Source organism: Triturus cristatus, chromosome 3_1, assembly GCF_964204655.1.
Source record: "Triturus cristatus chromosome 3_1, aTriCri1.1, whole genome shotgun sequence".
Classification (NCBI taxonomy): Eukaryota; Metazoa; Chordata; class Amphibia; order Caudata; family Salamandridae; genus Triturus; species Triturus cristatus.
This window is the reverse complement of record NC_140583.1, coordinates 664445275-664470978: the sequence shown is the minus strand read 5'-3', so window position 1 is coordinate 664470978 and position 25704 is coordinate 664445275. Positions and strand designations below refer to the sequence as shown.

At 47.0% G+C, this 25704-nt stretch overlaps 1 protein-coding gene across 7 annotated transcripts in view; it reads right to left on the bottom strand.

The window, feature by feature from the left end:
* ARNT2 (aryl hydrocarbon receptor nuclear translocator 2) overlaps positions 1 to 25704 on the bottom strand; it is an 803119-nt gene that overhangs the window by 89479 nt on the left and 687936 nt on the right. For all 7 annotated transcript variants that reach the window (XM_085644710.1, XM_085644711.1, XM_085644712.1 and 4 more), the window contains one exon: positions 13393 to 13531. In XM_085644710.1, coding sequence (XP_085500836.1) covers positions 13393 to 13531 — 139 coding nt within the window. The remainder of the gene's footprint in view (positions 1 to 13392; positions 13532 to 25704) is intronic.

Sequence of the window (25704 nt, the reverse complement as noted above, 5' to 3'; positions counted from 1 at the left end):
CGCTATGTTCCAGGAGAATATAGATAGATTGATTTTTAAATTCTCCAGGGCTGTGACGTTAGAAACTACTGCTACAGGGGGAACCTTAATGTTACCCGGGGCTTCCAGACCCGATTCTATGGTGTGTGAGGTTGGTCCTACTGGGTGAACTATAGTAGGACCGCCCTCACTATCAACTGCCAAACTCAGTTCCAACCCAATCTGTAAATCATCCCTCAGATAACTATTACCACATTCGGGCCTGACCCTTGTCCTCGTATGTTCCCACCCGCTCCCTGAGATCACTGGGCCAAGCGCTTGCGGTGGTCCCGAGGTTTAGGCTTAGTCGCTTGGGAGGTCGGTCCTTTCGGGTAAAAGCAGCATTGCTGTGGAACTCTCTCCCGTTGGAGATACGCCTGATGGAGAATCTTCTTCCGTTTCGCAAAGCCATAAAAACCTTTTTATTTTAACTTCTTCCTCAGTTGTTATGCTCCGCTGTTTTGTTTGTTTGTGTTTGATGCTGCTGTGTCTATCTTGTCATGCGCCAGGACGCCCCTTAGCTGGGGCAGCTGTGCGCAATACAAATGCCCATAACATAACATAACAAGTCAGCCACGTCAAGCTCTACACGTCTATATAAATCTAAGTCAGACACCCTACTTCCCATACGAACATGGACATCATTTATAGCAGAGTAACCAGATCTACTGAGTCAATCAACATCCTCCAGAGAAGCAAGTATTCCAAAACGGTTACCCGTATGGACAGTATTACCAGATTGCCCAAGAAAAGGGGATGGCCCCTTCCTAACCCTGTACCATGGATTCCGTATTGGCTGGTAAAAAAAACCCCAAAGGAAGGATATATGTCATGCTCTTTAATCGGGTGGCTATCTGCCCTCTCCAGGATAAGCTTAACCAAACTTGGGGGTCTAAAGTTTAGGACCACGCAGTCACCACCCAGAGACTTACGAGATTTCCTGATCCAAGATACTCTCCGAGCCAATTTAAATTCTGTAAAGAGGTGATCATTTAGGCCAACCCTGGTACTTAAGAAATGCAGGGCCTTATTCCTTAATGTTGACCAGTTCTCCAGAGTGTTGGGAGATATCACTGGAGCATTGGCCAGAACAACTGTATATGGGGTAGATTCGGGAGGAAGGTGAAGTGGCATTTGTACACTCAGGGCATTGCCAGTAAGTGATTGCGAGGTCTGATCACTAGATTCACTTATCCCCTCAGGCATCGCTGCGGGCTGAAACATACCACCCTGGAGTGGGTTAAACGTTCGAATAGACTCAACAGCTGTCCCTATTGTACTTCTGGAACTATTTGGTTTAGTAGTGGAACCCCTAGGAACCTTATCACTTCCCCTTGCCATATGCGTGTGCGTGTTAGACCCACCTATTGGCAGAACACCAGAATTATTAAGGGAAGCGCTAGAGATTCCCTGCTCTATTTTCGTGAGTCTTTCATCTATCAATGTCAGTTTGAGAAAGAGGGGGTCCAGCAGGCTTGAAAGTTTTGCTTCGAGCCGTGAACATAGCTCGTCCTCATTTAGCCGTTAAGGGGGGTCAGTAATACCTACAGCGGGACATGAGTTGGTTTGCACATTAATTGGCGAGTTGATGGGTGCCTGACTACCATCATTCCCTGTAACAACACTCTTGCATTTAACTAGTCTAGAGGCCTGAGAACTTCGTGCCTTTCTTTTTTTTTTTTTTTTTTTTAACGGTGGTTCACAGGCATTAGCCTGCATGGGCTTCTTCCCTCTTGTAATTTTTGTGGGTCGAAGACCACTCTCCGGACTGAAAGATATAGATGGCACTGGTAATTTGACAAGTGAGTCTACATGTGCGAGGGAAGAATTACCGAGCTGACTATGAAGACTATGATGGGAATTTGACTCATCGGTATGATCAAGCAAGGGGTGGGTCATGGCCTCTTTACTAGTGAGTGGGAGCTGGGGCTCTAATGATAACCTTCGTTCAGTAAGTTGAATCTCATGTTTTAGTACTGTTTCTGACCTACTAAGAAAGGCATCGAGTGTACCAGCAACCCCCACTCCTGCTCCGAGCCTACGTTTACTCATGCTACACGGCCCTTACTATAACGATACCAAGATGACAAGGCTTGACAAGGATTACAAGAAGGATTACAAGAGCTTGTCTAACACATAAAATATAGTAGAAATATAAGCCTGATCCTATCACCTTCTGTTTCAACTCTGTCTGGTTTGCGTGTTGCTATATTTACCGGGCGCTAAACCACATTAACCCGCTTCTCTCTGCGCTACTAAAGGAGAGAGAAATACATGACAAGATAAGAGATGGTTGAAAGCGGTGAATATCCCCCTAATCCCCCTAGGCCCAGCAACACAAGTTACTCCTATGTATACCAATAATCAAGCATGTCAAGAGGCAACATACATCAAACCCCCCCACCCCCCCCACCCCGCCCACAAAAGGCATCAATGTCCTACGGCAGCGGGGAACTCAACCTATATCAATATGCCTCAGTGTACGGCCGTAAGTAATGGTACCAGTTAGTAGTAACTTTACGTCCAATCGTAGTGCTGCGGCCCAGCCCAGCCTCTTTCAGCCTCGGACGGGACCGTCTTGGCCCAGTCTTCGCCCCGGACTGCGTCCCGCATACGTCCTGCGCAGCGGAGTTTCACGTTTGGATATATGCTGCTCCTGCGTCCGTGGCTCCGCCTCGCTCCAGGGACCGGATAGAAAGTTCACTGCCACAATGTTGCAAGAGGCTCCCGCCTCGCCGGGTTTCACGTTTGGATTTATGTTGCTCCTGCGCCCGTGGCTCTGCATCGCTCCAGGGACCGGATAGAAAGTTCACTGCCACAATGTTGCAAGAGGCTCGAGACTTGAATCTCTCCCATGGTGTTTTCTATCAGATAAGATTACTATCAGAAGAGTACTAAAATTAGATGAACAAAGCCTCTTCAAAATAGTGTTACTCAGTAAATTGAACCAAATCCATCGGAACTACAATGAAGGTCGGGTGATCGCATGTCAGAGAAACATGTTTTCAGTACCGGTTGACCTTGGATTACAAGGTCCATAAGAGTCATAAACGTTTATCTTTTCTCCTTAACCAAGTGCTGGAATTTTTAACATCAGATCACTATCCACATACGAAATTCCTCTTCGAGTATACAAAGAGGCTCGGATTTTAGCATAATATTTATTTGCCCTGCGCCTCAAGTTGAACTAATTTCCTAAAAACTTCTTTCTACAGATTCTGCAAGGCTATTATCTGCCATAGGCAAAACCTGTGACTGCTGAAGATTTAGCATAGTCTGATTCTTGTGGGCAATATACCGGATTTCAAACCATGTATCCCACACTATGGCAATGGGACAGAACGTATGTTAACTTGAAAAGACATTTTAAAATCTCGATTAAAGTCATTAATACAACATGGATTATTGGCTTCAAATTCTCAAAAGATAATCATGTGTCACCTTTACTGGTCTCAGTGCACTTGAACTACTAATAGCGCAGAATCAGAATTTACTACTGGAAGCATTTCGATTTGCGCTGAATGGAGTCAGAGCGAGAATGAGGAGCAGATTAATTTCCATACGATGCCATATACCCATATAGGTAGCTCGAATGATCTCGCCAAGCATTTCCATCAATAATGGAACTACCTGGTGGCATTTTAAAATAGGAACTGGGCATTAGTGGAATCCACTGCAGGCTGCATGGTAAGCATGGGCCAGATGTACAAAGGTTTTAGTGTTCGCAAACCCTTCCATTCGGTAAACCAGAGAGTTTGCGAATGCAAAATTGCTTTTTCAAATGTAATACGTCAATGTAACGAATCGGAAAAGGTTTTCCAAAACATCAAATGGGTTTAGGAATCCATGCCAATCAGTATTTGGAAGGTGCAAGTTTAGGGCGTACCTTCCAAAATAGTGATTCCTTATGGTATGTATTTAATGTTATCCAACTAAAATCCCTCGCAAAACATTAATATTTTACAGACAACACGACGGTAGCAGTAACCCATTTGCAAATGGAATAGGGTCCTGCAAGGACCCCTTTTTCTTTATGAATGTCGAAAACAAAATTTTTTCAGAATATGAAGTGGCCCCTGGAACAACTTTATTCTTAAAAAAAAAAAAGAACAAGCATTGGCATAGCCAATAGGTCTCGCCTTTGGGACCTTATAAGTGTTTAGCCATGCAACAGTTGCATAACTAAATATTTATAAGGTCCCAAAAGCGAGACCTATTGGCTTTGCCAAGCGGCCGTGAAAGTGATCACGATCAAACATCAAAGCGGCCGAATGTGAAAGTAATTGCGGTAAAGCGCGGCGCGCGCGCCCGCGCACATGCACTGTAGCTCTAGGCTGGCCTGGTAGCACTTTTTGGAGCCCTCTCCATAAGTCTCGCCAGACCAGCGCATGCGCTGGGTCAGGCGAGACCTAAAAACGAGTAAAACTTCAATTTTTTTTTTTTTAAACAGGTCCAGTTTTTCTTTAAGGAAAACAAGCTGCTTTAAAAAAATTACTGCTTTATTTAAAAGATATCACAGATGTGGCGGTCTGCAGACTCAGCAGGTCATCATCCCTGTGATGGCAACGAATCATACAGAGTGGGAATTTGCGACCTACCTCCTTAATATACAAGGGGTAGATCGAACTCGGACCCATTACAATTCAGATTTTTAAAAACCAACCTATTACTACATAGATTGGTTCTTAAAAAGACTTTCAGCAGCAGTGCTCCTGCACGCCGCCCGGAGGTACCATGTGGTTCCATGCCTGGTCCGCACCGCCCCAGCAATGATAAAGCAGACCTTCATATAAGCACCACCCATAGACGTTGACTGTAGTTCCTTTCTGGTTTCTTTCTGTTTCCTCAGACGCAGAGCATTCCAAGGGCACGGAACAATTTAACAATTGTTAATACCAATGTGCCGATCTCTGACTTGGGACCTTTTCAGATGTTAAAAAGAGGCTGCCATTCCATATAATACAGAGGTGGGAGAGTGGTGAGCAATCTGAGTTTGGAGTGTCAACCAACAGAGCACTATCAAAAGGTAAGTAACTTACTCTTCTGATGGATACTTCTCACCACAGATTCCTCACCTTCAGCTTTTTGGCCAGTGCGTGGCATATCTTAATGGGAGGGAACATGTGTCAAACCTTTAATAAACTGCATCACAAAAGGTGATTTAAACAAGGACAGTTTGTTCGGTAAATGTACAAAGGCTGAAAGGGCCAATAAATACTGTTTCAGAGGGCTCACTACAAGGCCTTATTTGGCCATACACAAAACAAGTAAAAGGAAATGCAACAGTTTGGCTGGTAAGGGGTCCACCTTGGGAACTCCACACCAGGCCACACATTTGTGCTAGTCCTCAGCATATATGGACTTTAAAAAGGTGGCCTGGTGACAAGGATGACATCCACCATTTCAGGCGGCAGATTAAATGCAGTTAACTTCCGCCATTCAATCTCCATGCATTGAGGTGTAGAATTGTGTGTGTATGGGTGAAGAACCCTACCCTGCTGCTACTACAGAAGATAATCTCAAAGTAGAAGCCTGATTGGAGGGCCGATGTTCTTGCCCAGAAGGGTGCCGGGCATTACACTCTAATATTCAATCTGGAGCCAAGTCGTTCTTGACCTTCTTCCGAACTCGGGATAGGGAAGGCAGGGGCCACAAAGCGTACAAGAAACCCATGTTCCATTCCATCCAGAATACATCTCCTAGCAAATCTTTCTGCAGGAAATTCAACTTGCAAAACTATTGACCGTGTGTGTTGTCTACAGTGGGAAAACAACCATTTGTAATTTGCCAGATGCCACAGACTGAGATCCTCTGCTTTAGCATTCAATGATCCTGCCATGTGGATCTCAACCAGGAAAATGTCCTGATGCTCAAGCCAACTTCACAGGTGCAGCACCTCCTGGCACAGGACCTGGGACTCCACTCTGCCTTGCGTGTTGCAGTACCACATGGTGATAGTGTGGTCTGTGAGAACCTCCACCAGCTTCCCCTTGATGGAAGGCAAGAAAGCCTTTAGCAACAAGAGAATGGATTGTAGGTCCAACATATTGATATGGAATCGGACTTCCTCTGGAGACTAGAGTCCATTGATCTCAACCTCCCCAAAACAACTTCTCTAACCTAGTAGTGAAACATCCGTCACCATCAGTTTTGGTTGGGGAATGGAGAGGGGCCTGTTGCCCGACCAATTTCATTCAAGCAGCCACCACTGCAGATCATGGGTCATCCCTTCTGAAATCTGAATGAGATCGCCAGATTTTTGTGGTGCTGCGCCCACTGGAACTTCAACTTCCATTGCAAAGCCTGTATGTGCTACCTGTTATAGCTGACCAGTAAAATGCAGCAGGCTAAGAGGCCAAGAAGCTTAAGAGCCATTCTCAACAAGATCCTTGAACAAGGCTAAAACATCAGGATCATAGTTCGAACGTCCAGGACTTGTTGCAGTGAAGAGGAGGCCCTAACTGCACTGTGTTCAGGATAACCCCAGAGAATGAAAACCTCTGGAATGGAGCCAAGTGTGACATCTGCTCATTGATCGTGAACCTTAAAAATGTCAAGAGGTTCGCCGTTGTCTGGAGGTGGCGTACGACTGGCTATTGACGGCAGGCTCATCGCAGTCAGTCTTCGGGGTAGGGGAACACTGCCACTCCCAACGTCCAAAGGTGTACCGCGACCACCACCATCACTTTTGTGAACACCCAAGGGGCAATGGTCAGGCTAAAGGGGAGCCCTGCAAATTGAAAATCCTGCAAGTCTAAAGACACCATCCAGTCTCCTGGGTCCAAAATGGTTAGAATCTGGGCCAGTGTGAGTATTTTGTATTTGTCATTCATGAGAAAGAAACTTATGGGGAGAAGGCATCCAACCTTGTTTGACACAAGAAAGTATTATGAGTAACAACCTTTGCCTCTTTCTGAACCTGGGACTCTCTCAATGGCTCCCTTGAAGGGCAACAGTCACACCTCCAGCAGCAGAATGGATAGGTGCTCATCTAAAAGTTGACTGGATTGGGGGAGGTGGAGTGAGAGGAGAAAAAGCGTAGGCAAATACCCCTGAACAGCCCATCCATAGTGCATTGTCCATGGACTGTGGGTGTGGAAACCTGGAGGTGAAGCTTGGGCATTTGGCATTTTCAATGGTTGCGACAGATCCATGTTGGGAAATTCCCAATGTTGGAAATATGGGAGAAGGAATTTGGGGAAGAGTTTCCTCTCGTGGACTTGTTTCTGCATCCTGCTGAGCACGTCTGGGAAGTCATTGTCCACTTCTAGAAGTTACTCCACTAGCATGCGTACTCTGTGGTAGATAGCCCAATGCCAAAAGTTTTGGCTAACGCTTAGAGTTGAGGAGAGGGTGTGCCCCCCTGTTTTTACAGGTAATACATGGTAATCACACTGTGTTTCATGAGGACTGTAATTATGTACGTGGCAGAAGGCTGCCTTCATATCGAATTGAACTGCCAATAACTCCAGAAAGTTTATGTGGAAGGTCTGTTGAAGGTGTGTCTACAGACCCTGAATAGTGATGTCTGTAGACATGCCCCCCAGCTTGTGAGAGGTGCGTCCATGGTGATGACACCTGGGAAACTGGGTCTACAAAAGGCCTGCCGCTCAACAGATTGCTGCTGTTCCCCCATTGAAAGAGCGATAGGTGCTGGCCCAAATCAACATTAGATCTTCCCATAGACCCTCCGCCTGCGACCACTGTGCTGCCAGGCACATTTGGAGCGACGTGTACGCAAGCATGAGAAACGATGATGATGCTGGAGGCCATCATGCAGAGGAGACACAACACTGTTCTCACTGTTAGATGACTACTAGCTGAAAAAGAGGCAGCAAGAGCTGAAAGGCTTGGTCCTGTGCATGACTGGGATAAATTTTCCAGGTGACGGAGCTCATTATTGCCCCAAGGAAAGGCTGTAGTTGTAGGGTTTGGAGGTGGGACTTGCCCACATTGATGGTGAAACCCAGATCATGGAGATCTAAGGTGATCTGCATGTGAGCCAAACACTGCTGCTTGGTTGCACTCTTTATCAGACAGTCATAGAGATACAGAAGTCGTGGATGCCACTCCTCAAGAGATGAGCAGTTACCACTGTAAGGCATTTGGTGAACACTCTGGGGGCTGTGGTTAGGTCAAAAGGCAGAATTTTGAATTGAAAATGCTCTCCACTTACCACTAATCTGAGGTAGCGGCAATGTGCAAGGTGGACCAGGATATGGAAATAGGTGTTCTTCAAGTCGAAGGACGTCATGAAGTCACCTTGTTGGAATAGTGGAATGACATCCTGGAGCATGACCATGTGGAAATGCTATGACAGGATGAACTTGTTGAGGAGCTGAAGGACTAGTTTGAGCCTTAGGGAACCCTCTGTCTTTGGGATTAGAAACATCCCTTTGCTGCATGGTTGGAGTGGTACTGGCTCAGTAGCTCCCTTGAGTAAAGGTGTTTCTACCTCCTCAAGAAGGAGCCTCTGGAGTTTGCTGGGAAATGCTTGGTGGTTGTGCAGTGAGCTCCAGACATTAATCCTGCTCTACAATGAACAGGACTCATTGGTCAGAGGTGATGTATCACCATTGTGGAAGGAACCCCTGCAGACATCGTCCGACAGGTGTGTGATCGAGAGAAGGGAAAGGAAATCACTGCTCTACCCCTCTACTCCTGGAATTGTTTCCCCTACAGCTCACCCGGAATAGCCAGAGAGGCTTGTGGTTGGTGCTGCTGCCTCTGGTAGGAGATGAAGGCCTCTGGGGAGGTGGTCTTAGCACTGTTACGGAATTGTAAGCGGCAAAATGAGAATGGAGAGCTCAAATTGCTTTGGCTGTATCCATGACTTTATTTTTTTCAAGTATCTGATCAACTTGAGGCCCAAAGAAGTGTCCCCTATCAAAGGACATGTTGATCAGATGCGGCTGAACTTCTGGCTTAAAGCCAGAGACATGGAGCCAAGCATGCCTGTAGATCAAGACGTTACCATTCATGCCTCTGGCAGCAGTGTCAGCCATGTCGAGAGCACACCTGATGGTGGTGCTGGAGAATTCTTGCCCTTAAGCTACAATCTAAGGGGCCCATTGTTTGTATTGATCAGGGGGAGGGGGGCTCCCATTTTGTCCCATTGGGCATGGTCATACCTAGACATCAACCCCACAGATTTGGCGATCCACCAATGAACTGCAAATTGTGAGGTAACTCTTTTCCCCACCACATTGATGGTCTTACTCTCTTTGTCTGGAGCAGAGGAGGAAATATCAGTACCCTGTGCATTTGCTCATTTATGGATGATGTGCACGATCAGTGAATCTGTATGGACAATCCCAAAATCGTCCCATGGGTCATCCTGGTGTTCTGGGTCACAGGGAGCCTCATAGGAATCTCAAGCTCGAGGGCTCCCCTCCACAAATGAAGAATGTGTAGATGCCTCCTGATAAGGAGGTGGAGACCCCTGTGGTGGTGGAGGGAGAGGAGAGAAGGAGGTGGAGGTTGAAGAAGATGAGCAGGAGGAGGAGGAGGAGCAGGTCTTGAGAGCAGCGGACTGGTGCCCCTCTCTTGATGGTTCTTTAGCTGTGGAGGGGAGATTCAATGCTAGTGGCTCTTCAAATGTCAACTTCCTCTTGCGAGGGAGCATCTTCTGCACCTTTGGTGAGGGCTTTGCAATGATGTTTCCCATTTGGCTATGATTGGGCAGTCTTCGCTTTGCTATTAAGAGACCAGCTCCTCCTGAAGGTGTTGAAGAATCGTCAGCTCCCGATCATCCGAGTCTGCCGTGGAAGGCCGACTAGGCGTGTAGGACTGTTTTGTCATTTTTTGCTCCAAGGTGTCCATATGTGCCAGCGCTGAGACCCCAGAAGACGTCGAGAGAGCAGTGGGCAATGAGGTGGGGCAGGTCTTGGACTGCTTGCTCGGCGTTGGGGTCGGCTCCAAAACTTTAGGTCGCAGCCAGCCATGGCTGGGAGGCAGTGGTGGCTAGGAAGTCTATGTCCTCGATTGTGGGCTTGATGCCCATCCCCTGGAGGGGCGGTAAGTGACTTGGTGACTACAAGTCTGGCGTGGGCTGCGGATCTGAACACTATATTTCTATCAACAGATAAGCTACCAGCCTCTTATCACTGGTTTAGAAGCTAGTCAGGAGAAGCAGCTATTGCCTGTGTATCTGCAATAGCAGCGATACTTCCCTGACCTCTGCATGGTAGTTGAGCAGTGCAAAACAGAATATTGACCACAGAGCTATTATCAGCAGATTAAGGATTACTTTCTTTTCTCAATCTATGGCGCGTAATGGAAGAGCTAAAAGAGGCACTATCACTGCAAATCTTTTGGATCGATGGGCATGGGGCTGAACTTCCACATCAACAGAATTTTTCCCAACTAGTTGGGAGTGCTATAAAGGGTGAAGGGTGCAAAGAGACAATAAGGTTTTGCACTATCCATGCTAGGTTTACGCTTCTTACACCCCCGTTGTTCCGGGTCTTCATCAAGGAGAAAAAAAACCTCACTCATGCTTTGGCCAGCTGCTGAGCTGCTGTTTTACTGCAACATGCAGCGTCCTTTTACCAAGGCACACTAACCCCTCCAAAACAACTGCGCTCTGATTAAAAAGGGTCCTACAGTGCTACAGGGTTTATGCTTAGAAAACCAAAAAGAGATAGTTGGAATGCTTGATCTAATCTAAACCACTGGTGATTATTTGGAGAAACATTCCAGGTCATTGTTTCTATGGCCACTATGCCAATTTGGACCGAGACCAGCAATCTGCAAATCAGTTGTGGTCCTTCGCCGAAAGGAACAAGTCAAACCAAACAGCCTGGGTAAGGTGCCCCTCAAACAAGAACACAAGAAACCACAAGCCAGATTCAAACTTATCAGTGCTGTATAGCTTGAGTCCAATGGCCACAGCATGTATACCTACTATGCTTCTACCAACTTGCTGAGGAAAACAAAAAAGTGATGGGTGGGGGAGGAATGCTTAAATAAATCTCGGCCACTGGCAATTACATGTTAGGTGCTGAGTATATGCAACACACGAGCATAGCAAGTGACTAACTGCCCTAAAAAGAAGCACCTGAAATATATCCCAAAGGACCAAAACCACTACCCTTCACTTAACACCTGGTATTCTACATAAGAGATGAGCAAAGATCTTACAAGTCCTGCAATCTGTTCGAGGACTTTAGCGCTTTGCTCAAGGTGCCACGATAGAGAACAACTCGGAGCAGATTAGCAACGCAACAGGCAGCCATCTTTTCTCTGAAAAAAAGTTAAGCAAAAATGTATGTATGCATTGGATTCTCGGCTCAAAACCACATTTTTATTGTTCTTAAATACACATCCTGTGGCATATCATTTGATAGCCTTGAAAGGCTCCTTAGAACATTGCACACTGGACACAGGAAGTTTATCAACCATTGGACATCTTCCAATCTATCCTAGAAGTGAGGGATCAACAGAAAGTTACAAAAAGGCAAAGTGATTTTAAGTGATATTTGTATACAATTGTTTCTCTTTTACGTGTAAACTTAACTGAAATTTTATCAATCTAGTTTCTTTAGTCTTACCTTCAATTGTGCTGTGTTGGTGTCTTGTGCATAAAAATGCGAATTCCTGCTACCTCGCCATTATTATGAGAGGGGAAGTGTGCAACAGTTTTCTCATAATCAATAGCCATGCAATGTTGATGGGATACTACCAGAGGACAGGGTCAACCAGTTATGTTGTGCCTTTTTCTGCAGCATGGACCTCTGACAGATTCATATGCTTTGACTGAGTAAATTGAAGTACTCCTCTTTAGAAAAGAGTGGATAAGTCTGCCACCAGCACTATAAGGCAATGCTAACGCTGACTGAGCAAAATACAAATCCCAATAATAAAGAATTATATATCATAATAGAAGTTATGCCCACTTAAACATCTGGTCAAGCACCTGTTTGTAAACAGCAATGCTTTGCGGAGGTGCCAACGGGATACTATGTATTTACTTTACTTTCAGCCGTAATGGGGTTTATGGAGTGTGCTGCAGTTGCAAATTTCCCTCGAAAGAGAGCATCGGGGTTTTACAGACTGTGGACTATTTCCCCTATTTAAGCAACATCTAATATAGATTACAATTTGAGGGACAAACTCAACTGTAATGCAGCCTCCCCTCTCAGCTGGTGGACAGGTATTAGTCAACTTGCTTGTTGTCCCGATGCTTTTAGCTATGCCATAGTAGGTTAATGCTCTACTTACATTCAGAGACTGTAGAGAATGCTATGCTGGGATCTGTGGACAAATAATACTGGGAGAGAAATATACTTAAGTAAACATCTGACACTACCACAGCCGAGAAAGAATGATGTGGGTGAAGCTGTACTTCGTCTCTGAGGAAGACAGCTGAAGGTTTTTCTACACACAAGCCTGCATTCCGAGCTCCCCAGTAATCCTCTTTGGAACTCCGCTCCTCCAGAATTACATGTCCCAGGTTACCTTTAACTCAGGAGGATAACAAATAGAATCATAAGCGTCACGTTAGGAAAAGGGAATTACCACAAAATCTGTTAATATGGATCAGATTTTGTAGTAATCCTTCATTTCTCAGAGCAGCTCAAATCTGTGAGCGACGCTAAATAGGTCTAGGTTGTTCACTTAGACCCCATAATTCTGACTGAGCGGCAACATAAGTATTAAGAGGCCACTCCTTATGAGGGCCATAGAGCTTGCAACTCAGTGATTCTACATACTGAAGATATATATCTGCCTGAATGTTGCTTCTCATGAAAGACTCTTAATTTCATACTTATGCATCAGCTCTAAGAGTGTACCCACACATCTAGATAACACTATTCAATAGCGGATTGCACTCCTTGTGTTCATGTAAGGAACTTAGGTGAGCCTGGATTTTGGACATATTCAGAGAACCTATAAAAACACAAAAAATTACGATTTCATAGCCGATGCAATAGCAGAATTGGGTGTAGTAGAGGTCAGTAGATGAGCCGTCACACAAGAGCAGTCCCACTACAGCCAGCAACATTCAGTGAAGAGAAGATTATGTTCAATCAGCAAGATCTAACTTGATTGAGTATGATCCTGATATTGGTATGTGATAGGCAAACAGTTATACGTATGTCTATAGCTCGCACTGCACAAGACACTGAAATGTTCAATATGTTCACACTGTCTTTTTAAGCACACAAGATTATTAGTTAAATAGAATGTATTTCCTTTTGTTGCATTCCCTTGCTCTAATGTGAACGTTACTGTCATGGGCCCTGGCTCTATCGCTGTCTTCTTTTCATAAATGACCTTAGTGGCAGTGAGTGTAGAAATAGACGATCCTTCTTAAGTTCTACTGAGATAGGTAATGGTGAACAATGTCAGCAGAATAGGCATGTGCTCTACCTGTCCTGCAAATGGAGGGCGGTTTCCTGACCAGGCCACCTGGGTTGGATTTAACTGTCGCGAGATCTGTGTTAGGTTCTGTCCGGTAGAGGAAGGAGACTGAATATCGTTCACACCAGGCACATGCACCACAGACGAGCTGCAAAAATAACAATAAAGAGATACTAGTTAGACATGAACAGTTGAACTATGGACCATGCTGTCAATATTTTCTTTCCAGTCCCATCTCTCAACTGCTTCTTCCTTCCCATGGGTTTTAGCCCTCTTTTCCATCCCAAAACTAAAATACTTACCTATTTAAAATCGATTTATTAACAAAAGACTTGTCTACAGTATATTATATCCCCAACAGAAGCTATCCGATCGTGCAATACCACCTAGACTAGCTAGCTGTTTAAACTATGTCCAAAAAAACACTTCCATTTAATGTCACCTGCGTGGCCTACCCATTTTATGGCACCTGTAAAAAGGAGGTAGCGAAAATAAGGCATTACTTACGATAAACCTGCTTAACTGGATATCACTGAATGATTGGTTGAGCAAAAAAAGGTCATTGGGTATTACATCGGCAAACAGCAGAGGTTAGCCCCAAAATATTTTTGTGCACATTACTCACATAGTACTTCCGAGAAAGCTCGAGTCCTTTAAGTTACAAAAACGTCATCTAAACAATGGCAGCCTGAAAGAAACATTCCAACTGATATTCCCCGGGAGAAATGGTTGTGAGTGACGCTTAGGAGTTGGGATTTAAGCTTAGCGGGTCGGATGAAGACTTGGGGTTTAGTTTAGTTTAATTTTAGGGATTGACTTTTGAAAAAAGGTACTTCTCATTTGGACTTCTGGGTGGTCATCTCTATTTCTCCTTCTGTTCACCCTCTGTGTACATGCAGCCCCAACAGCGCTGTAGTATATTTTCCCCTTAAGCTTTTAGTTTAGGCAACAACAATTATTGATGATCTTAAGGACATTGCTCATTGAGTCAGTTTCCTAATCAATGGAGGCTAACTTTGGGCATTTGGACTTTTGTACGGATACAAACGGGTCTACATCTGGTAAACCTGCTGGTTGATTCTGGACTTTTGCAAGATAAATTGTTTTTATCAACAGATTTCTGGCCAAGAGCCACAACCAAATTCTTTGGACTTCCAATGATAATGGCCTGGATCTGGTTCCATCCTGTTTGTTGAAGCATTCATTGTGATGGTGTTGGCAGTTTACACTACAAGGCGATTCAATGACAAGGATGCTAGAAAAATCTTCAATGCTAGCTTAACCTCCTCAGAGCTCCAGGAAGTTGATATGGTACAGACCCTTCCTTTGTGACCATATGCCTTGGACAGAGATCTAGACTAGGTGAGGTCCCCAGCCTAACACAGAGGCATCTGTTACCTGCGTCTAATAAAGAAGACTGTTGAAACAGACTTCCATGCACCAGATTGCTCCTTTTGCACCACCCTGAGTGTCACTAAGCTGCTACTTGCGTCATCTACAATTTCTTGTCCCTATTGCCATCTTTCAGTGGCAACTGATCTTCCAAGCACTGCTGCAGAGGTCTCATAAGTAATTTGCCTTTTGGGCAATAGCTATGCAGGAGGTCAGTGATGAAAACTGGCAAGATGTTGTATTCAAGGCTTTCAATTCTCTAAAGTGGATAATACTCGGTCCTCCATTTTTCCTTGTTCTGTGCTTAGAACCATTCCTAGGTACGTCACCTCCTCCTAGGTACGTCACAGTTTGAACTGCTGACATGATTGGCTTCTGAAAATATTTTGTCGACCCAGTCGAAGAAGGACACAATGCTGAGAGGATTTTAACTTTATTTGATTGTCTGCCTTGATTTTCCAGACCAGGTAAGGGTATATCAAGAACGTTTGATGACAATGATGGGCTGTTATTACTGCCATATATTTGGGAAATGCCAAAGATGCAGACTTAAGGCCAAAAGGCAAGACCAAATACTGGTATTGTATCTTACTCACTAAGAAATGAAAGAACTTCTTATGTTTTCTTGCTATCAAGATGTGGAAATATGCATCCTCCATATCTGCCAAGCATATCCAGTCTAACTTCCCGAGATGAGGAAGGATTTAATGGAGCACTAGTATGCAACTTTGAATTCTGAATGATCCCAAGAAATGAAATTACATGACCTTGACACTAAAATGCCACAATAACGGATACCAACAAAGTGCCAAAATGGCTTTATTATTATATGACAACACAATACAGACAAGAGTGAAAGTTATTAACCTTAGTTCTCTTTCTGGTTGGAACTCTATCTACCTGCAGATTCCGGACATTGATGAGGGTTGGGCACAATGATGGAAAGCCCCAATTCGAACACCAGAGATGCTATTGTCTGAAGGTCAAGTGACACCATCTGCTGTGAAAATACTTTGAGCAGCCTGTTGTCAACGTATGGGAATACATGGATTCCTGACCTCCTGATATGGGCTGTAACCACAGCCATCACCTTGGTGAAGACTTGAGGTGGTATTATCAAACCAAAGAACTGCAAATTGGTAGTGTGTGTACCCCCACCACATATCGCAGGTACTTCGTGTGCAGCTTCAGGATCGGTATATAAAAGTACGTGTCCTCCAAGTTAAGGGACACAATCCAGTTGTCCGCTTCCAGCACCAGCTAAACATAAGCCAGGGACGGCTGCCTGAATTTTTCCTTGTGCAAGTAAACATTTAGAAGCCTGAAGTCTAGGATCGTAAAAAGACTGCTGTCATTTATGAAGACAAGGAAGTACCAAGAATAGCGCGCCTGCTCATTCCATGCTCTGGCACCAACCCCACTGCTCTCTTTTGCAACAGGGCTGCCACAGTATCCTTCGATGGTCCACAGAAGGAAATGCTGGTGAGAACAATTGGGGAGTGGGGTGCGGATGGTTGCTAATGAAAGCGGAGGGAATACCCGTTTTATTACATTTGTAAGACCCACTGGTTGGGGGAGGGGTGCGCCGTGTTTAGAAATAACACAGGTTGAAAGAGCACATACTGCAGAGTTCTGTGGAGGTTCAGCAGTTTTCAGACAACAATAAAAATGTCAAGATAACTCTGGCAATTAATAATCCTGCTGGAGAGAGATCGGAGTTTTGTTTCATGGCAGTTTCCACTCATGATAAAGTTGCGTAGGGTTAAGGTGCCTGCTGCAAAGAACGTATACCACACAAATCACCAAACTGTATTTTAAGTGGATCGCTTAGTAGCGCCTATTTTTATCACAGAGATCCTTTTGTTACTTGCAGTTCATAAGTTACAACCCAAATAAAGCACAGCGTCCAATGAACGGTTATAAATAAGCTGCATACAAACTGCATAGTATAGGTTAGAATGTTATGTTTTTTCCCGGGTCTTTCATTATCTGAATGTTGCTAAAAAGGGTTAATTAGGGTCGAAATACATTCTTATTAGTAAAGCCTACCACTGTGCCACGTTTTAAATTCCGAGTTTGTGTTTTTACAGACCAAACACTCTTACAATATACTGCATACTAGTATCGGTGACATGTGACACCTTTTAAGGCTCATGGTCTTATGTAACATTTTCTAAAGACCGATTTACACACTTATGATTTATTGCTTTTGTATAAAGTATGTGTGATGTAAAGTGCTCTGACACCCAACACTGGTATAAGTAGGGCTATAAAGCAAATGAAACACACACGAGAGAGGGGCTATGGACAGGATAGGGGCACCAGTGGAGCGTCGTAGAGAGGGACTTTGTGGAAAAGCAGGTTTTGCAGGGGGGGGTGCGAATAAAGATTGTCGCACTGGGCGAAACCAGTGCTAAGGTCGGCCCTGGCAGAGGGGAAGTCTCCTGGTGCAGGTCGGATATGCAGTGTTTTGGTGCCGACGTTGGCGCAGCTGAAGGAGGATGTGCTTTGAAAAGGAAAGAGTTCACATCAAGGACCTGTCGCTGGTCGTTCGGATGAATTTGCCAAATGATGTAGACCAGCCGGTTATAACTTGGATCCTCATCTCTGATGGTTCCAAGTTACTGCTGGTGTTTTTGTCAGGGAGGCTGGTATGGCCAACAAGGAGCTTGAAGCTCTTGTCCGTGGTAATAGCCACAATCCTTATTAGCTTGTTCTGAAAAATGTCTTGCGCTTCTCTAGACCCACGGTTTTTAACGTATCTGCTTCTGTTTACATTTGTTTTCGTGTTTGCTCTGTGTGCTGACCCGAGTGTTTTCTGAAAAAACGCAAGTTTACATTTTTTGTAACCGTGCTTCTGGATTCAAAGATGTGAGACTAAGCCATGACGGCCTTCTTAATGTAATAACATGGCAAATCCAGATTTAACCAGTTCTACTCAGCTGATGCCTTACCTTGTGACATGGCTGGGCAGAAAAAGGCCTTCCTGCAGAACCTCATGTAAATAAATCAAGCCTACAGTCCTTGGGAAGCTCATATGCAAACCTTTGTGAAATGTACCTTATAAAGCAGGCATACCTCCCTAGTAGATCAATATCGCTTGTGGCTTTGAGAAATGTGAAGACAGCACCAAAGATATTATTTCCAGCAGTATTCATCTTATTACTTTCCTTGTCCGAAGGGACTTAAGTCGTCAATACTGATGCATTCCTCTTCTACAAAGCTGACACAATAACTGAAAATGGTTGTGGTTCAAGCCGTCTGCTTTTATCACATTGGTATTAAAACATAACTGACTTTGTTAGTAGATTATCAATCAATCAATTAACCAGTCAGGAGTTTATACAGTGTAACACTTATCATCCGCGAGTGTATCCAGGTGCTGTGGGTCTTAGTCGAAGAGCCAGATCTTGAGTCCATTCCAAAAATGGGTCAGTGAGGGTGAAGTACGGAGGTGGAGGAAGTTCCAGGATTTGGCTGCAAGATGGGAGAAAGAGCATCCTACGGAGCATCAGCGGCAGGTGCGTGCTGTCTGTGCAAGGGCGAGGTGAGTACAGCATAGATTCCTGGGAGGTCGGTGAAAATTCAGGCGGTGGTTCATGTAAGCGGGTCCTTGGTCATGAAGGGCTTTGTAGGCGTGGATCAGTAGCTTGAAGTGCCATCTCTTCTCAATAGGAAACCAGAGGAGGTCCGTCAGGTGCTGGGTGATGTGGGTCTTTGGGTAGGTTGGGGATCAGTCTGGCAGCTGCACTCTGGATAGTCTGGAGACTTTTCATGAGTTTGGTGGTGGTGACTGCATTGCCGTAGTCCGGCCAGCTGGTGATGAGGGCACATACTGTTTCCTGGTGCTGAAGGCTTGAAGACTTTGCGGAAAGTGTGGAAACAGGAGGAGGAGGAGACTGTGTTGACCTGACGTTTCATGGAGAGTTCACTGTCCAGGATGATGGAGAGGTTACAGGCGTGGTATTTTGGTGCGGGGTGGGTCTGAGTTCTGATGGCCACCAGGAGTCGTTCCAGAGTGTGGTGTGTCTGCCGAAGATCAGGACTTTGGTTTTCTCCATGTTGAGCAGTTCCTATTCATCAATGCTGCAACGTTCTTTATACAGTTGTGGAAGTTGGTCATCGTCGAGGTCTGTTGAGAACAAGAGGACAAGTTGTGAGTCATTGGCATAGGAGATGATGTTGAGGGATCTGACTACATCGGCAAGTGGTGTCATGTAGATGTTGAAGAGGTTGGGTTGAGTGATGAGCCAAGGGGGATGTTGCAGATGGTGTGCTTGGGTTGTGCAATAAAGGCAGGAAGACAGGTTCTCTGGGTGCGACCAATGAGAAAGAATGCCATCCATCTGAGCGCATTGTCAGTGATTCCGATCCGGCACAGTCGATCGATGAGTGTGTGGTGGGAGACGGCGTCGAAGGCTGCTGAGACGTCAAGCAGGATCAGGACGGCTGATTATTCTGTCGAGCAAAATGCAGATATTGTCTGTTGCGGCGATGAGGGCTGTCTCGGGGCTGTGATTGGGTCTGAAACCTGATTGCGAGGGATCCAGTAGGTTGTTTCTTTCCTGGTATTCGGTGAGTTGGATGATGATGGCCCTCTCCAGGACTTTGACGGGGATGAGAGCAGTGAGGTGGGCCAGTAGTTCTGGAGCTCGCTGGGGTAAGCATAGGGTTTCTTGAGGAAGGGTCTAACCTCTGCATGTTTCCAGGCATCGGGAAAGGAAGCTGTGGTGATGGAGGTGTTGAGAAAGGTGGTGAGCTGGTGGCTGATCCTGTCTCTTCTGAGGATAAGAAGTAAGTGGGCACATGGGTCAGTGGGTGCTCTCGAAGGGATGGAGTTCATTAGGGTAGTTGTGTTCGGTGTGCTGAGTTGTTCCCATGCAGTGAGGGGATGGTCGGAGTATTGGTCGTTAGGATGTTGGTAGGTTGGGGATCGAAGTTTATGTAGATAGTTGCTATCTTCATGTGGAAGTGGTCGGCGAGAGCATTGCAGAGTTGCTGTGAGGAGGGGATTGTGTTTTCGGTGGCTGACGGGCAGGTGAACTCTCTGACAATGTTTAAGAGTGCCTTGGTTTGGTTGGTGCTGGTCTCTCTCCGGCGGGTCAGGGCCTCTTTTTTTGTGGCTTTGAGCTGGTGGTGGTAGTTGTTGAGGGCGGACTTGAAGGTAGCTTAGTCAGTGTGGTTTCTGCTGGTTCGCGATTTTCTCTCCAGTTGCTTGCATCTGCGTTTCGACGTGCTGAGCTCAGGGGTGTACCAAATGGCACGTTTGGTGGATCTGAGCGCTTTGGTTGTTCTGGTGGAAGCAAATCAGTCGGCTCCGCTGATAATTCAGACGTTGAAGTTCTCTACTGTTTGGTTCAAGTTGGTGGTGGTGTTGGGCTTTGTGATGCTGGGGGAGTAGATTGGTGCTGAGTGGCCTTGGCCCAGCTATAGAGTGGGGTGGTGTGGCGACTGGTGGTGGTACTGGGGAGGGGGGGTTACAGTGAGGGTGAAGTGTACGATGGAGTGGTCTAACCAGGTGAGTTAAGGTGTGGTTGTATCTGATTCTGTTGAAAGACGTGGAGAAGGGGTCCAGTGTGAGTCCTGCTGTGTGCGTGGGGTCTGTGACTAGTTGCTTGAGGCCAATGTTGTCCAATCTTTCCAGTAGGTCGGTGGAGTTGGTGTAGGTGGGGTCATCATGTGGAAGTTGAGGTCTCCCAAGAAGACGTAGCGTTCGGAATCTATGGCGAGCGGGTCGATGAATTAGGTGATGGCGTGGCTGAGGCCTGTTCGTGGTCCTGCCAGTCTGTAAGCGAGAGTGCCTTTGATGGTGGTTTTGACGTCGGTGCGGAGCTGGAAGTTCATATGTTTCCATGATTGGCGTGGTTTTCTCAATGGTGATTGTGCAGGTGATCAATTCCTTGTGTACAATGGCAATGCCACCTCCGTGTTTGTTGGGCCGGTCACAGTGTTTCATCTTGTAGCCGATGGGTGTTGCAGTGGCGGTCAGGGGCCGATGCAGGGGTGTTCCAGATCTCTGTAATGAAGGTCACGTCGGGCGCAAGGGAGGAGAGGGTGTCCCAGACTTGGGTGGAGTGTTTGAAGAGCAATCTGGCGTTGATCAGGAGGTAGCTAAGTTGTTCCAGGGAGCCCTCGGCGACGGGGCTGCCGTGGCTGTGGTTGCCAAGCTGGTGGACGGTGCTGGCGTGGAGGTGAAAGGTCCTCTGTTGTGCGAGGAGATGCCAGGCAGCCGTTGTTGCCACGTTCAGGGCACGGAGATCTGTGGAGGAGTATCTGTGGGAATGCAGGGGCCAAGGTTCCGGACGATGAGCGCCGTCCAAGTACGGACAGGCACAGACAGGCTTGCATTTGGCACGCCTGTGCACCGCCCCACATTAGTAATTCTCGGAGGTGGGAGGGGCTGAAGGGAGGCGGGAGGGCAAAGAGTGGGAATTGGGGGGGGCGCAGGAAAAAATGGCAGGAGCAGGCAATAACAAATACTACAATACAAATGAATAAGGGGCACAAGGAAGCAGGGAGCACACTAAATAAGATGAAAAATACAACATTACCAGTTAATTAGAGGCACAAGTAAAAACAGAGAGCACACTAAATAACTGCAATAATACCAGTGGGTCTGATGGACTGTGGGATAGAACCAGCAGCCTCGTGGCTGAGGGCAAGGCTGCAGTCATGAAGCTATGGGCAGCTACAGCGAGGGAGCGGCAAACGAACAAGAGGTCAGAGGCTACGATTATTATTTGCCACACGGGTGGAAGCTGAAAGGCTTCCTGAGTTTATCCTTAAATTGTTTGTAATAATGTTTATAGCTTTAATTTTTCTAAATTGCATTGCATTAAATGCCTGTAGAGCATGGAAGGGTGTGATCCTGGGCATTTTAGATGGTATGAGCACCCAAAGGCACAATAGTGATACCTACTAGGATTACCTTGTCCAGCTTTGCAAGCACATCCTACATCACAACAGAAAGCTCATCTCGGGATTTCCTCACTAGTAACACACAGTACAAGGAATGCGCAGTTTGTCTTAAAGAAACTTGTGACGGTGAATAGTAAATGATAAAGTAGAAACAGGATACACCTGTAGAGAGATTTATGTTAATTAACAGTTTATTTGTCTACATATTGCTCTCCCTCTGAACCTGGTGGCCATGCACTTAGTCTTGCCATCTCCTCTTCATCTTTCCATGCTATAAACAGTGTATGTAAAGTACCACCGCATCCTATAGTGTTGCCAATTTCTATTGCTCACCAGTCTATTTGCCTCGGTGTCCACTCTCTCTCAGAACAGAACCTGGTAGCCCTGGCCTGAGTTAGCTGACCACCTCTCTCATAGATCTATCTGCTCCTAAACTACCTCTGTGCTTATTTCTTACTTCCCCCCCTTTACTTGGGGCTGAAAGGGAGAGAACAGCATTAAGTCAAACTAATGTTAAAAGAAACTTGTGATGGTGAATAGTAAAGTAAAAGTTATTTACCTTCGGTAACGATGTATCTGTAAGAGACATAGGTTAGTTATAGATTCCTTACCTTAGAATTACCCCCAGGCGTCAGACTGGATCCGGAGATTTGTTTTCTTAGCAGTATCGCTGCACGCGGTAGGTGGCGTCGGTCGACTACGGGCCCGTTGTCGTGTTCACCGGGAGGTCGTCGCGGTGTTTACTTTGATGCTGCCACTGCGCACTGACGTCAGTTCTGACACGACTTTCCACGCCAGAAGCGCAGAGCCATGCAAGACACTGACCACTGGTGCGTCACAACTAGGGCCCTGTAAGGGAGTCCCTATCCCTAGAAGTCAGTTTGCATAGCAGGGAGGATGCGTGGAGCAGTAAGGAATCTATAACTAACCTATGTCTCTTACAGATACCTCGTTACCGAACGTAAGTAACTTTTACATCTGAAAGAGACAGTTAGATATTCCTTACCTTAGAACTGATACCCCAGTAGTACCAACCCCAGAGGAAGGTCTGCAAACCAAGTTCACATCAGAAAACGCTGGAGGACAGAAGGGGCAAAATAGCCGTCCCTCCGGACTGGACTGTCCAGACCGTAATGTCTGGTAAACATGTGCATAGATGCTCACGTTGCCGCCTGGCAGATGTCAATGAGCGGGAGTTGCTGCCGTAGCCCTAGTGGAATGAGCACGCAGCCCCACTGGAGGTTCCCTTTCCGCTAAAGCGCAACAAATTTTTATACAAAAGACAACCCATCGTGAGATGGTACACTTTTGGGCAGCCTGGCCTTTCTTGGCAACCACATAGCCAACGAAGAGTCGATCGTCCACGCGGAAAGTCTTAGTGTGGTCCAGACAGAAGGACAGAGCACGTTTTGGGTCCAGACAGTGGAGTCAATCCTCCACCTTGGAAGGGTGTGGAGGTGGGAAAAAGGTGGGCAGAGTAATAGTTTGTCCTATGTGAAAAGGTGTAACTACTTTAGGAAGGAACGATCGTCTCGTCCTCAGCATCGCTTTGTCCGGATGCACAGAGAAGAACGGGGGCTTAGAAGAAAGAGCCTGAAGCTCACTCACTCTGAAAGCAGATGTGATAGCAACAAGAAAGGCAGTTTTTTTGGGAGGAGCCTAGCGCGCAACCAAGATGGCCGCGTAGGTGCGAGGCTCCCGAGGACCTCCACGACCTCCTACATCTATCCTGTCCTTATCCTGATTTGGTTGAGGGGACTTTGTTTGTGAACCTGAGCCGAGGTGGTGCCCGTTTTCCGTTTTCGAATCGGACCCCGGGTGCCGTGATGGGCTTCGCTTGAAGTTTGCGGCCTGCTTCTCCTCTGACCCCGGACTTGAGTTGAGGGGCGGTCCAGTGGTGAAGTGAATAACAACGGCGGGACGAGCCTGGCGGGGCGCGCACCCCTCACTTTCACTTTCGCTTTTGAGCCCTCTCGCCATCATCGCAAGTGGGATCTCGGCTCTTTTGCGGAGTGTGGTGGTTGGCTCACTGGGGGACCCTGCCTACTCTGAGGGGACCCGTACCGCCTTCCTGAGGCGACCTTTGGGGTCTCCGGCCTCGATTGTTCGCCCCCCCGTCGCTGGACTCGTGGGTGCACGGATTACAGGGCGATGGCGACGAAGCAGGATGGAGAGAGGCTGAAGGCCAAATCGGCCCGGCGTGGTGCCTCTACCCAGGCCAACGTTATGGATCGCTACACCCTGCCGAAAGGTTCTCCCGGCGGGTCGCATAAGTCTCCGGAGCGGGCCGCGGATGCCCCGGATTTGCCAACGGACCCGACCTTGCAGGATATCATGGGCGCCATAGCGGAGATGAAGACCTCGGTGGGTCAACAGTTTGACACCCTGGCGCACAAACTTGACGCGGTTCTCATCGATGTCAACCTTGTTAGGGCTGATCTTTCCAAGACAAATGATAGGGTTGACTCTTTGGCCCACACCGCGTCGGGCCTCACGACTGAGGTGGCTGCCCTCCAAACGGAGGTACGTCGGCTCCGGCAGGCCAGTGCTCTCACGGATCGGCGACTGGAGGATTCCGAGAGTAGGGCCCGGAGGAACAACGTTCGCATTATCGGAGTGCCTGAGGGATTGGAGGATTCGGCTGCGGATATCTTTGTGGAGGACTTGATTTCCAATCGTCTGATGCCTCGGGGATTGAGTAAATTCTTCACTGTGGAGAGGGCACATAGAGTTCCTGGTGGCAAGCCGAAGGTTGGAGCTCCTCCGCGGCCTCTTATTGCACGTATCTTCAATTTTCGGGATAGGGATGCGATTTTACAAGCCTCTAGAGTGCAGGGGCCGCTTAAGCTAGAGAACGTTGAGGTGAACTTCTATCCTGACTTCACGCAAGCGGTCCAGAAGCAGAGGCTGGGTTTCATGGGTGTCAAACGGCGGCTCAGAGACATGAACTTGAAGTACGCCATGCTTTTCCCGGCCAGGCTGCGGGTGGAATCCGAGGATCATTCTCATTTCTTTGACCGCCCGGAGGCGGCGGGGGATTGGTTGGACACTAGGGGACATGATCGAGAGGGACTGGGGGCCGCGGGTGGGGAGTGCCGCTGGATAAAAAGGAGAGAGCGAGTCGAGTTGTGCCGCTGGTTGAGAGAGTGGATGGTGTGTGTGTTACTGATCCCGAGGAAATTGTTGATTGCTTTGCAGAGTATTTCCGCGGGGTGTACTCCCCGGTCTCTTCTCGCCCAGAAGAGGATTCCCGCGTCCTGCTTAAAGATATTGGGTTGCCTTCCCTTTCGGAGGAGGATAAATTGTTGATGGACGCGACTCCGACGTCTGAGGAGATCGCCCTGGCCATACGCTCAGTCGCTTCTGGCAAGGCCATGGGTCCTAATGGCCTTCCCATTGAATTGTACAAGTTGCGGCCGGATACCTTAGCGCCTCATCTTCGTGATATGTTTCTCGCGGCTCGGGCGGCGGGTTCACTCCCACTGGACCAGCGTCTCGCCACCATCGTGGTTATTCATAAGGAGGGGAGGCCGCGGGATCGAGTCACGTCCTACAGGCCCATTTCGCTTTTGAATGCGGAACCGAAAATCCTTGCTAAGGTGCTGGCTAATCGACTGGTTGGCGTGGTGTGCGATCTGATCCATCAGGATCAGTCCGGTTTTATTCCTCATCGCAACACCGCGCTTAACCTACGGCGTCTGCATGGGGTGCTCGCGAGGGTTCCGTTTATACGTGAGCCGGCCATTTTGGCGTCCCTGGACGCTACTATGGTGTTTGATACGCTTGAGTGGCCATATATTTGGGCGACGCTGGAGAAGTTTGGGTTTGGCCCGGGATTCATCGGTTGGGTGAAATTGCTGTATTCTAGACCGCTGGCGCAGGTGGTGGTGAATGGTAGAGTGTCGGCTCCCTTCGAGTTGGGCAGGGGCACGCGTCAGGGTTGTCCGCTCTCCTCTTTGCGCTCGCTTTGGAGCCCCTGGCGGAGTGGCTGCGGTGCCACCCATCGATTTG